This window comes from Plasmodium relictum, assembly GCF_900005765.1.
Source record: "Plasmodium relictum strain SGS1 genome assembly, chromosome: 11".
NCBI lineage: Eukaryota > Apicomplexa > Aconoidasida > Haemosporida > Plasmodiidae > Plasmodium > Plasmodium relictum.
The window spans coordinates 1,450,529-1,464,951 of record NC_041689.1 but is presented as its reverse complement, the minus strand read 5'-3'; the positions used below and the strand labels follow the sequence as shown (position 1 = coordinate 1,464,951).

The 14,423-nt window shown below is 17.9% G+C and overlaps 4 protein-coding genes across 4 annotated transcripts; 2 read left to right on the top strand and 2 right to left on the bottom strand.

Annotated features, from left to right (window-relative positions):
• Positions 1-804: 804 nt before the first annotated feature.
• DHHC2 (palmitoyltransferase, putative) lies at positions 805-1,991 on the bottom strand (the record flags this gene model as incomplete). Its single annotated transcript, XM_028677672.1, has 4 exons — positions 805-918; positions 1,027-1,548; positions 1,681-1,808; positions 1,901-1,991. 4 exons carry the CDS (start codon positions 1,989-1,991, stop codon positions 805-807), a joined length of 855 nt encoding a protein of 284 aa, XP_028534037.1.
• A 2,503-nt stretch (positions 1,992-4,494) lies between these two features.
• Positions 4,495-9,523, top strand: PRELSG_1138300 (conserved Plasmodium protein, unknown function; the record flags this gene model as incomplete). The annotated part of the gene is given in 2 exon segments (XM_028677671.1): positions 4,495-5,475; positions 5,480-9,523. Coding segments are annotated over 2 exon segments (5,025 nt in total).
• Positions 9,524-10,259: 736 nt separating this feature from the next.
• On the top strand, positions 10,260-11,400 carry PRELSG_1138200 (mitochondrial ribosomal protein L19 precursor, putative; the record flags this gene model as incomplete). The annotated part of the gene is made up of 3 exons (XM_028677670.1): positions 10,260-10,262; positions 10,334-10,682; positions 10,802-11,400. The coding sequence occupies 3 exons, from the start codon at positions 10,260-10,262 to the stop codon at positions 11,398-11,400; spliced, it is 951 nt and encodes a 316-aa protein (XP_028534035.1).
• A 631-nt stretch (positions 11,401-12,031) lies between these two features.
• Positions 12,032-13,593, bottom strand: SLU7 (pre-mRNA-splicing factor SLU7, putative; the record flags this gene model as incomplete). The annotated part of the gene is made up of 3 exons (XM_028677669.1): positions 12,032-13,158; positions 13,352-13,453; positions 13,524-13,593. The coding sequence occupies 3 exons, from the start codon at positions 13,591-13,593 to the stop codon at positions 12,032-12,034; spliced, it is 1,299 nt and encodes a 432-aa protein (XP_028534034.1).
• Positions 13,594-14,423: the final 830 nt, after the last annotated feature.

Here is a 14,423-nt window from a genome sequence, read left to right as displayed (position 1 = left end):
AAAAAATTATATGATTTTTTTTTTTTTTTTTTTTATGTAAGTTAATCTTCTGCTTTTAATTATTATGTTATATTTGTATTTATTATTTATTTTTTTTTTTTTTTTTTGTTCTTTTTAAAAATAAACACATTTATTGTCTTCAATATATTTTTTAATTAAGAAAATTTTAATCAAAATTTTAATGTTTTCTTTAAAAATAAATAGAAAAAAAAAAAAAGGAAAAAAAAAAAAAAAAATAGTTTAATTTTATTTTTAAAATTATATATCCTAAGCATTGCCATATATATCGAAAAACGTATAACTGAAAATTTAATTTTACAAAAAAGATGAAAAGCCTCATTAAATAAAAATGGACTTCTAATATTTTAAATATGAAGTACATTGATAAAATGAGAGAGAAAAAAAAACACTAAAATATAACAATATAAATATATAATTTTTAAATTTCAAGATATAATATTGAAAAAAAAAAAAAAATTGTATATAATTTTCAACTGTAGAATACTTTTGAAAAAAAAAATTGTAATTTTTTTCTCTTCATATTTTTTTCTTCAGTCAAAATCAAATTACTTTAAGTGGAAGAAAAAAAAAAAGAAAAATACAAAAAAAAAAGTGTACATAGATAAAGATATATATAGACAGATATAAAAAAAAAAAAAAAAAATTTCAAAAATATAATATCCATTTACTTAATGTTATTCAATGAAAATTTTTTCTGTTAAAAATTTTTTTTTCTTATATATTTGTTTATTAAATATAAAATATTACATATTAAAAAAAATTGATACATCTATCTTTTCTTCTTTAAACATTATCATCATGTGATACACTGACTCTCCAACGCACCCCATCACCAGCAGGTCTATTAGAAACACAATGAAATGGGCATAACCAGCATAATACATTATTTCCGAAAACCTATTAAATTAATCATATACATATATATATCATATTTAATATGTATATATTTTATGTAAATACATAATACATATAATGTACATAAAAATGTGTAACTCTTTGTGTAACCTGTTTTGCATTATTTTCACAACCAATATTATATATGTTGTATTCTTGGTTATACATATCCATATTTTCAATGGTTGTAGAATTTTTTGAAATTAATTTTAAATGAAATTTTGTAAATGGGACTAAAGCAAAAATTAAAACGAAAGTTAAAAATAAAACAATCGATGCATAAGTATACTCAAGAGTTATAAAAGAGGATTTTTCATGAAATCTCTCATCTGAATAGGCGTATGCATTATCAATAAAAATATAATGAAATGTTTGAGAGGCAACAATGAAAAGACAAATTAAACCATAAAATAATAACTGCATAAAAAATCTTCTATTAAAAAAACCAACACAGTTATTTATCCATGGACAATGATGATCCATATTCAATACACATCTATTACAAGCTGAACAATGATGTGTTCTATCTGGTTTCCAAACATTACAAATTTTACAATACCTTCTTCTTTTCACATCATCACCAACATAAAAACCCCAATTTCGAGGTACCTTTCCTGGATCTGTTGATGCACACTAAAAAAAAAAAAAAAATAGTAATAATAAAATAAATGACATATAAAAAAGTCATTATTTAAAATAATAATCAAAAACTATGTATAAGGAAATATTATATAGAAAATATTAAATATTATGTACATATATTACTTTTATAAAACTTAATAAAAACAAAAAGAAAAATAAATGAAATACGATGGCTATTGTTAATGAACCACTTCTATATGGAATAAACCATGATCTTAGAACAATTCCTGTATATCCTATATATATAAATGCTAAAAAAAAGAAGAAAAAAATTATTATAATGTATTTTAAATTATTCATGTTCTTAAAAAAAAAAAAGAAAAAAAAAATTTTATGTTCTTACACAAAATAAAAAATACTATGAATATGAAAAAAGAACCACCTCTTTTTTTTTCTTTTTGCACTTGTGAATCTTGAATATATTTAGGTCTCATTTTTTTTTAGGTACGTAAGCATTAAATTATTATATTAATTAATATTCTTTTTTATTGTTATATTTATTTTATTTCCTATAAAAATTAATAATTATTTCTATATTATTCTTATTGATTTTTATCTTTTTTATTTTTTATTTTAAAGTTATTTTATCTATGATATATTACTCTTTTTTTTTTTTTTTTTTTTATTATTATTTTTAAATATTAAATTCAACATTTACATTAACATATTTAACATTCTAAAAAAAAAAAAATATATATTTTTATGTATTATTGGATAATTCATTTAGATTATTTACATTATTTATTTAAATTTACGTTTGTGTAATATTTAGTTGAAATATACACATGTAGTTTATGTATTCATCATTTAAGTTGAATAACAACTGTGTAACAAATTATCAATATATTAAAATAACATTTTATCAACATTTATGAAAATAATAATATTTACAGTCTTCTATTTTAATATTACTATATATACATATTTAATAAATATTAATAAAAAAATAATGTTTACACCGTTATGAAATATTATATGTATATTATATCTACTATAGAATATTTTAAATATACAATGATTTTTTTTTAATCATTCAATAAGGTTATTTATAGAAATTAAAAAAATTATTAAAAATATAAATTTGTAATTTCATTAATGTCTTTTTAATGTACTTTCTTATACTCACTACTTCATTTTTTATTTTTGCATAATGAAAAAAAAAAAGAAAAAAAGTAAAAGAGAAACTTTATTTGTTGCAATCACGACAACTATAAAAATCAATTTAAAAAAAAATTATCCATATATTTACTAATTTTCACAAATTCATTAAAATATTTTATATTTTTTTATATTAAATTAATTTTTTAAGTATTTCTATATATATTATATTAAAATATAACATATAAATGTATATATATATATATATATATTCTTTTGTTTATTCGATTATTTTTTTTTTCTATTACCATGTACAATATTTGAATAATAAAAATACCCGTAAAATATTTTAAAAAAAATTAATGGTATAGTGAAAAGGAAAAATTTCTTGTCTTATCACTTGTTTTAATCAGAAACAGAAAATTTGAATTCATCCTCAGTGCATAACAATTTTTTATCATATTTTTCTTTACTTGTATTTTCTTATCATTGTATTATTAAAATTATATACTTTTAAAAAAAAAAAAAAAAACATATAATAAAAATTAGTCTAATTATATATAGCTAATATTAAGAAACAATATATTAACAAAATTTTATTCTTTTTATGTGCACACATACACACACAAAAAAAGTGATAAATTAAAAATACGAATTATATAATATATATATTTAGAAAACATATATTTTACTTATTAAACAAAACTTTTAATACAATTAAACAAATTAAGCTTTTTATTTTAATATTGCGAAAAAAAAAAATATATGAAAAAAAAAAAATAGGAAAAAAAAAAAAAATTCAATGTAATTTAGATAAGAAAAAAACGTTGTATGTTTATATAAATAATTTATATATATATATATATTCATATTTTTATAATAATAAATTTTAATTGTATAAAACTTATTAAATTATAATATAAAAAAAGTAAAAAATAAAAAAAATCTTATTTATAGTTAATTTACTTTTTTTTTTTAATTTTCTAAAATGTTTAGTATTCTTTTGTTTAATTTTCATAAAAATAGGAAACCTTTATTATTTATTTTATTTCAACATATTAGTATTAATTCACATCATATATAGTTTCATGAACTGGGACTAGGACTTTTTTATTAAAATATTATTTTATTAATAAAAAATGAATTGAATATAACATATCTTAAAAAATAAATTTATATTTAATTTTAGGTATTTTTTTTTTTTTTTTTTTATTGTAAAATTAAAAAAAAAAAGATACGCAAATGAAAATAATGTGAAGACTTTCATATAAGAATATATTATTAAGAAAAAAAAGAACGGAAAATAATGAACTGAAAATAGAAAAAAAAATTCTTCCTATTTTACATTTTTTATAATTCACTTCAAAATTTTTTTATATGTAAAAGTTTAATTTTTTTATTTTTTAAAAATTAACTAGTTTTCATTGTATATTTATGCTTTATTTTCTTTTTTATTCTTCAATATTTCAAAAATTTATATATATATTTAAATTTAAATTTGTAATTAGCAGATCTTTAAATATCAAAAAATTATTTTAATTTTTTTTTTTTTTCTTTTTTTTTTAACTTATTTTAAACATTGATTTTTAAAATTAAAAATATTTAAATTTAAGACTTTTTTTTGTTTTTTATATAATAATAATAAAATAGATTAGGATGTTTCAACTTGAGAAAATTAAAAAAAAAAAATTTTAAATTAAAATATAAATAATATTCTTATGAAGCAACATTGGAGAACTATAAAAATATAATAAAACTAATATTTTATAATAAATATGTGAATGAGTATAGATATATATGTATATATAATTTTTTTTTTTTTTTTGAATATTAAAAGAAATGAATAATCCTAACCAAAAAAATGAAGATATTGGAAATGTAATTCATATAATTAATAATAAAAACTTAAAAGAAGATAGTGAATATAATGACTCCTTTATAGAAAATTTATTCAATGTAAATAGTAAATTTAATATTCAAGAAAAAGATAATTTATATGAATATCAAGAATATAAAAATGAATATAGAAACCATATAGATACAATAAACGAAGAGAATGATAATGACTATTATGAAGAAAAGGAAGATAAATTTGATTGTGAATATGAATGTAATTATGAGGAAGAAGAAGAAGATGAAGAGGATGATGATGTTTTAAAATATTATACTGTTGTTAAAAATAATAAAATAAATGATGAAAATTTGCAAAACCAAATTGATAAATTATTAAATTTTAATAAAAAAAGTGAAACTTATGAAGAAAAACAAAAAAAATTGGTATTGGACTCTCTAAATGATGATGAAATTGATGATAAATTATATGAAAAAGAAGAGAGTTTTTTTTTCGATTTTATAGAAGAATTAAATAATTTAAAGAAATGCATAAGTAAAAATAATAATGCTATGAACATTGAAAATAATAAAAAAGATGAAAATTGTGTTATTGACTCTGAAATTAACAAAATATACGAAAATAAAATTGTTGATTCGATTAATAACAAAAATATAGCATTTAATGAAAAAAGGTTATTAGATATTAACAATATAAATTTAAATAATATTTTATATTTCTATTTTTATTCTAATCAAGAATATTTGTTAAGAATGAAAAATGAGAATCAAAATGTGTACACCTACGATTCTTATATATTTGAAAATGATCAATTAAGCGACATTTCAAGCAATTTGAAATCATCTGATAATTCAAAATCTAGCAGTATAAGTGATGAGGATCTTTTGATGTTAAAATATGATGATGATGACTATGATAATGAAGAAGTATTTTATAATAAGAAAAAAAAAAAAAAAAAAAAAAAAAATTAAAAAAAAAAATTACAAAATACTAACATCAACAGAACCAACAAAAATGAATAAAGAAGTGGAATTATTAATGAACAAAGCTAATAATTGTTACATTAGTAAAAACTTTAATGAATGTATAATTATATTAGAAAAAGTTATTAAATTGTCTCCCTGTCTACATGATCCTTTTCATTTATTAGGATTAATATTTGAAAGAGAGTTTAAAAATTTGAAAAAAGCAATAAATTATTATTTAATAGCGGCTCATTTATCGCACAATGATTTTTTATCATGGTATAATGTCATTGATTTGTGTAAAATTGAAAAACAATATAATATTATTCTTTATTGTTTATATAAAGTATTAAAATTTTATAAAAGAAAAAAATCAAAATATAAAAATAAAGTGAAATGTAATGTTAGTGAAGAAAGAAAGAAAAAAAGCACTGACAATTATTGTGATGATGAAGAAGAAAAAAACCATTTGAAAAATATAAATGAAGATAATGATAATGATAGTGATGAAAATAATATAAATGAATTTGATAATTTTATGAAACATATATATTTTAATATATCATTTACTTATATTCTATTAGAAGATTACAAAAATGCTTTAAAAAATTTATTCCTTTTAAAAAATAATAATGATTCTTACGAAATTATTATTGATATATATATATGTATTTGTTTAATTATTATTAAAAGCCCAAATGAATGTTATAATTTGTTAAAGAACATTTATTTAAACATAATGAAAAGTAAGAACAATAATAGTTTCTCTTACCAAGAAAAAAACATCATTTCTTTATTTATGCAAGCTCAAATTTTAAATAATAAATATGATGAATGTATTTTTGTTTATAAAAAGTTAACAAAAATAAACAATTATATTCACATTGATATATTTATGCAATTTATAAAATCTGTCATAATGATTGGAAATACTGATCATTTTCATTTAATGAAGTGTTATTTTTTAAACGTTATTTCTCATAATTATGAGAGTTATGAAGATCTGATATATACTTTGGCTGAATCATATTATGCTAAAAATATGTATGAAAGTGCCATTTACTTTTATACATTGATATACAAAAAAAGGAAATATATACTGAAAAAAAAAAATAATAACGAAAATGCAAATAAAGAAGAAAAAGTAAATAAAAATGGAGTTGGAAATATAAATTCCAATACAAACAATGCAAATACTATTTCACTCGATGATGTTATAATATTTGATAATTATGTAAATTTTCTAAATGTGGTTTATAAGCTAGTTAAAAGTTATTATTACATTGAAAATTTTATAAAAGCTGAAAAAATTATTTTAAAAATACTAAATAATGAAAATATAGAGAAAAATAACATAGAAATAGATATAAAAACTTTATATATTGACATTTTATATAAATTAAAAAAGTATAATAAATCGATAAATATTTTACTGAGTATAAAAGAAAAAAAGCTACGATTTCTTTGTTCTATACCAAAGCCATTAAGTAATAAAGAAAGAGAAATATTATTACTAAAAATTTTAAATAAGAAAAATAAACTCTTATTATATACTTCTCATAATAGTTATATTTTGCACATATTTTATGTTTATCAAAAAAAAAGTAATATTTATTACAAATATGACAATTATCTATCAAATAGAGATATAAATGATATTATTCAAATTAAAGTGAATATATGCTTTTGTTATTTTTGTGTTAAATATAATTTCTTCATTTTAAATTACTTATATTTATATAATATATTAAATATGTTGAACGATAAAAAAAATATTAAAAAAAATAAAGAAATAATATTAAACATTTATAAATTTAGAGAATATCTAATATTTCTTACTTCATCATTCAGTATTTTAAAAAAAAAAAATAAGGTAGAAGATTGGAATGTAACTTATAAAAATATAAAATTAATGGAAAACAAATTATTTTATAAGGATATTTTAATAATTGATTTAAAAAGTTTTATTTTTAATGATAATTATGAAGATTCATTATCATTAAAATTATATTCTAGTGAAAATAATAAAATTCTTATAAAAGAATTTCTTAAAAATTTATATAAATATAAATACAACGTAGAATCAGAAATAATGAACAGTAAAATTATCATGAAATTTTATAAATTCAGCTATAATTTATTTTATTTATTATATGAGCTTGAACAGGATTTTAATAGAATACAAACATATATGGAAAAGGAAAACTTAAATTTAAAAAAAAAAAGAAAATATGTTAACTTTGATGAAAAAAACTTAGATGTAAGTTTAGATAACAATGAAGTCTGTGATTCTTTGAATCTAAATATAAATAGCTTAGAAAGTTCATTAATAAATAAAAATAATAAAAATGTAAAAAGATATAGAAAATTTTCTTTTTTGCTTACTAAGAAAAGATTAAATTTTTTTACATTCGAAAGTTATTTAGGCTTATATTTTAGTTTGTTATTTATTGAGGAATGTTTCTTTTTAGTAAGTATAATGAATTTATATGAAGATTCCATACATATTTTAAGTTTATATTTAAAAAATAGGAAGTCAAACAAAATGAAATTTATAACATACATTAGATCAATTAAAAATGAATTTAAAAAATATCGTAATAATCACAATTTAATAAATTTGAATTTTTATTTTTTTGATAATATATTTACGAACACTATTAAAGAAGAAATGAAAAACGAATATTACAACCTAATGAAAATGAATAAATACATTGATTGTAAATATTATATATTTAGAATAAATTTACTGTTAAATAAATTGTATATATCTAGTGGGAGCTATGAAAAACAAATAAAATGTTTAAATGATATATACATATTTAATAAAAAAGAAAATGAAGAATACAAAATTCTAAAATATTATAGCGATATAGTATTAACTGGACATTTTTGTCAGAATTTTTTAACATCTATTTCAAAATCAAAAAACAAAAATATTTTAGTTAACTTTAGATTATTTTTAGTTAGAACAATACATTGTAAAAATTCTAATCCGTTCTTAATATATTTAATTGGGAATGTTTGTAATTTATCTTGTATGATCGCTAATGCAGTACATGAATATACAAGAGCTTACACATTTCTTCTGAAGAATAGAAAAAAAAATAAAATGAAGTTGTGTAATTTAAAGGAGGGCTTAGTAAAAGTAGATAAATTTGAAAAAATTGAAAAAAACGAAAATTATGAAAATTATACAAATGAATATGATGAAGATGAAGATGAAAACGAAAATGAAAACGAAAACGAAAATGAAAACGAAAATGAATATACGAAAGAAGAAAGCTACAATTATTATCAAAATTTGAAAGAAGATGACATGTATAATTTTGATGAGGAAAGCTTCCTTTTTGCTAAGTTAAAATTGTGTAATGATAAGAAAAAGAAAAATGAATATACAAATAGCTTCGAAAATATATGTGACAATATTAATTTTTTATTTAGTTTAACAACATCTTATTTCAACTATTCAAGTTGCTATCGAGTAGAGAATAGGGAATCTGTAATGATGACTTCCTTTTGTTTATTAAATGAATATATATCGAAAAGATATGAACAAAAAATACTAAAGAAAAAAAAAAAATATAATAAGTATTCATTATTTTATAAAACTTATAAATATATTTATTTAGCAGAAATTTTATATAACCTTGGTCGCTCATTACATCATCTATCATACTTAAATGAATCAATGAAATTATATTTTAGTGTTATAGATTTAATAAAAAAGGCTGATAAGGAAATAAAAAGGGTTATAAAATCAAATAATTTAAATCTTCATGAAAAGTTCATTTATAATCATGTTATTAACATGAAGAAATGCATGTGCTATACATGTTTAAACTATCCTGTTAATAACAATAAAACCCATCTTGATAAACTCATAAATTATTATTTTAACTTAAATACAAAGTATTCAAATTTTTATCTCCTTTTTTTCGATAAAAAGCATTTATTATTTTCAGCTTCATATAATTTGAGTGTAATTTTTAGAAAATTAAATCGTTATGAGCAAGCAAAATTTATACTAAATAATATTATATGGGATTGACATATATATTTATATTATTATGTATATATATATTCATTGTGTCTATATTTTTAGTGAATTTTTAATATATATATAAATATATATATTAATACTGATTTATATTTATGTCATTTACGTTATATTTTTTATTTTTTCATATGTTTTGTTTTTTTTTTTTGTATTATTTTTAATTTTTTTTTTTTTTTTTGTTATATGTTTTTTTTTATTATAATTTAAGGCTTAAAATGTTTTAGAATGTTATTATTTCTTTGTTATATAATTTATTAGATACAACGAAATAATATTTGATTTATTTTAATTTATATAAAGTGTAATTTTAAATAAAGGGAATTTTTCATTATAAAAATTAAACTTATCATACTAATTTCTTTAAATTTTGTTTTTTTTTGAATTAAATTTAATGATGAATTGAACATTCTTTAATGAATTTTTAAAAAATGCTTTTACAAACTATAAAAATTTTTTTTTTAAATGCTTTCAAATTGAACATAATGAAATAAAATAAAAATTAAAAATAATGAAACGAACATTTTTGTTTTTAAATTTCTAAATTTTAAAAATATGGTAATCCTAACAGAAAATCTCAATGTGCTTACTTTTAACAATATAGAAGTATATTTGAATATTTATTGAATTGTTTTTTTCTTATTTATTAAAAAATTAATTGTAATATAGTAAAATAAATTACTCCAAAAAATGCTTTTAAGATTAATCTTATTTATAAAAAAAAAAAACAATGGTATTTTTTTATTCCTTTTTTTTAATTAAAAAAAAAAGAATAAAATTTGACTTTTTTTTTTTTTTTTATAGATAAAAAGATATATAAGAACTAAGATTATAACTAGTCTAAGTAAATATAAATGTTATAACATAAACAATGAAAAAACTTCAAAATGTTGGCCTAATATTGAATGTATTGATAAAGATGAAGAAAATATAATAAAGAAAGGAGAAAAAGAGAAGAAAAAAACTATACCATATTACAAAAATTATATGCATGACTTTTATAATAGACAGTTAATGCATAATTTACATTTAATTGAAATGAATAAAATGAATAAATTAAGAAATTTTAAAATGCCGAAAATTCATGCTGGTGATTTAATTGAAGTTAAATATGAATTATCAAGGTCTCAGCAAACGTTTGCGATATTCCAAGGTTATTATATAAAATGATTTATAAAATAATTTGATATTACATTGTTTTTATATTATTAATACATTAATTATTATATTTTTACTTTATGTAAAGTAATACATTTTTTTTTTTTTTTATAGGGTACTGTGTAGAAATAAGAAAAAAAAGGTTAGATTCTTCGTTTATCGTAAAAAATATATTTGATGGAGTAGGAGTAGAACAATTGATTCCTTTTTATTCACCAAGAATTTTATACGTTAAAATTGTAAAAAGTTTATATAATTTAAATGAAGAAAATATGAAAAAATATTATCAAATTAATAAACCAATAACAAGAGATTATAGGTATATGTGGCAATATAATTTTAGAGGGAAGTATGAAAGGCCAAGAGGGCAACATAAACCAGGCATTAGATCTATTGAGCCCAAAATTAGAAGAAGATTAGCTAAATTAAAAAAAAAATATATGAAAAGAAGAATTGAAAGTAATCTATCTTCTTATATTTTTGGTGGCATTTATTCTCAATATACTAGAAAAAGAACAAGATTAGTTAGAGCAGAAATATATAGAAGAATGCTTATTTATGCTTTAGATGAAGAAAATAGAAGAAAGCAAAAGCTACATAAAAGAAGAGAAAAGGAAAAGTGGAATACTTTTAAAATAAATAGAAACAAAGGAGATAATGCTTTTATGACTATTCCTTCAAACCACCCTCTTAATAATAGTCCTGTATCATGATTTAGAAACATTCTATAAAAGTAATAGCTTTAAAATTTCCAATATATTATAAATTATCACCAATGAATTTTTAAGAAAAAAAAAAAAAAAACCATAAAGAAAATAATAAAAATTTTATTCAATAAAAAAAATTGCACTATCTAATCACTATTTTTTGTATCATTATGAAAAATTAATTATATTTGTAAAAACATTAACAATGATTTTAAATAATAGTGACAATACATTTTTTAGATAATGATTTAATAAAGATATTCTAATAATGTTAATAATCATCTTAATAATATAAATAAGGTATATTATATAAAAAAATATATATAAGAATTCTTTTTTTTGCTTTTTTAATAAAATTACTTTTTTATCCAAAAAAATATGAAAAAGAAAAAAAAAATTAATTATAACCAAAAAAAAAAACTATATTATTAACAAACTAATTTTTTTTTTTTTTGTCTTTTATAAAATTTTTTCCTTAAAAAAAAAAAAAAAAATAATAGTAATTTAATTACCAAAAAATTATATTTTAATATTTATACTATTTATAAATTAATAATATTTCTTCTAAAATTTATGTACATTTCATTTTATTTTATTTGTGAAATTAGAATTAAAGATATAAATGGGATAATTATAATTATGTAAGAAGACATTTTTCAAATTTATTTGTAGATAGGCAACATTTATATCCCCACTTCCTTTTTTCTTTATCATAGTAACTACCAAAAACTGAAGAATGATCAAATACATAAGTGTCTTCTTCATATTTACTTAACACTTTAATTTTTTTTTTCTTAGCATCAATTTGGTCAGCTGGTTTATATTCTGTATAAATTTCTGAGTGAATTAGTTCTTCATCATTTGCTTCTTTTGATAAATTTTCACATTTATAAGTTTTTAATATATCTTCTTGCTTTTTTTTTATCAATTTTTTTTTTTTTTCTAAAAATTCTTTATACAACATTTCAAGCTGAGTTGGCTGTGCATTAAAATGGACATTTTCACCTCTTTTATATGTTTCCCAAGCAAAGATTTCTAACTTTTTTGATTCAATTGCTTCATCTGTATTATTATAATAATTTTCTCCTTTATAATAATTGTTTTCTTCACCTAAATTTTTTGATATGTTGGCAAAAGGATCTTCTCTCATACTTCTACTTTTGGGATCATAAAAAGCAGAGTTTAAACTTAAATTATACAAATATTTTGCTGTATCTTCTCTAATTCTTAAATTTCTTGCTACGTTTCTACTTTTCTCATTTTTATTAATAGCGTTAATTGCTGAAGTTTCTAGTAAATCCTCTTTTAAATCATCTTCATCACACTTTTCTAAAGTCTCACTTTCACTACTTGATCTATCATCTTTATTATTATCATTTTCATCTAAATTTTTTTTTTTTTTTATGGATTTTTTTTCATATTTTTTTTTTAACTCTTCTGCTTTTCTTTTTTTTTTTTCCTCAACTATCTTTTCATATTCTTTATATATATTTTCAAAATTATCTGAGCTATAACCTACCCATCTATCTCTGTTACCATCATAGCCTAAATCTTGTGTAACGCATATGAAATCATCATTATCTTTTTTCATAAAATTTATTTTTCTCTTTCTAGTCCTTTCTAAGCAATATTTTTCTTTATGAGCTGCACTACCACAATTTTTACAAAACTCCTGAACTTTTTTATTTTTTATAAAAATTTTTTTATTTCTTTCCTCTTCTATTTTGACTTTTTCTGTTCCTTTGTATCTTTGATGTTTTAACCCTATCAAAATTTATAAACATTTAAATTTACAAATATCATTTAGAGTAATTCTTCTTTAATATAAATATCACATTTAAAATCAATATATTTACGTATAACAAATATGTACATATATATATATCCCACGAGTTAAATATATTTTAATATTTTGTGTTTATTTATTCTCTTTATTAAATTATACTTTTCTTTTAACCTGGTTTGGTTTGGTTTAAATACCAAGGAGCTTTAATAATGTATTGAGGCATATGCGGATTTATTTCATTTCCTTCTTCATCTTTTAAAGCTTCAACTTTACCTATATAAACATTTTAAAATAAAAATAAATACATAAAAAAATATACTTTTCCATTTAATGCATATATTACCAGCTTTTCTTGCCTCATTTAATTCTATTTCTTTCTTTTTTTCTTCTCTTGTGACATTTTTAGTATTCATTTTATTAACATTTTTTCTGACATACTTTTAAAACTATATTTCTATGGAAACTAAAAATTATATATATTAATATATAAATATAATTTAAAAAGAAAAAAAAAGGATATGCTTAAAATTAAACAAAATAAAATATGTAATAAATTTAAACATATAACAAAATTAAATAAACATTAACTTTATATATATTTATTCTATTATTTGTAATTAAATTTCATTATATTTTAAATTTATCGAAATTCTCAATGACATTTGCAAATTTAATGCAAGTATTTTTTTATAAATTTAAAGGATTTTCAATCACGTGTATGAATTTTAATTTTTAAAAAATTATTTTATTTTTTTCATCTTTTTATTTATTTCTTTTCTATTTTTTGTATTGTTAAAAATTTTTTTTTTTGGATTAAATGAACTTTTTTTAATTTTATTAAATATAAGTATGTAAACAGTATATTTGCTATTTAAAAAAAATCAAATGGAAAAATATAATAAAAGTAGAATTGTACTCTAAAATACATGATCCAAATAAAAAAAAATAATGAATTTTTAATTGAAATAATAAAGACTTTATAATGATGAAAATCCAATTTTTTTAAAATAATTTATTTTAAACACAAAAATTTATTTTAATTATAAAATATTGAAAGTTTCAATATAACTTTTAGATTAAATAAAAATATATATGTATATATTTAGTAAAATTAGAACATGAAAAAAAAAAAAAAGGAAAAAAATTAGCATATACTAAATAAATAAAAATATCATTACAATAGCAGAAAAGTACAATATATATACGATCAGAATAAACATAAAAACAGTCATTTTAATAAGCA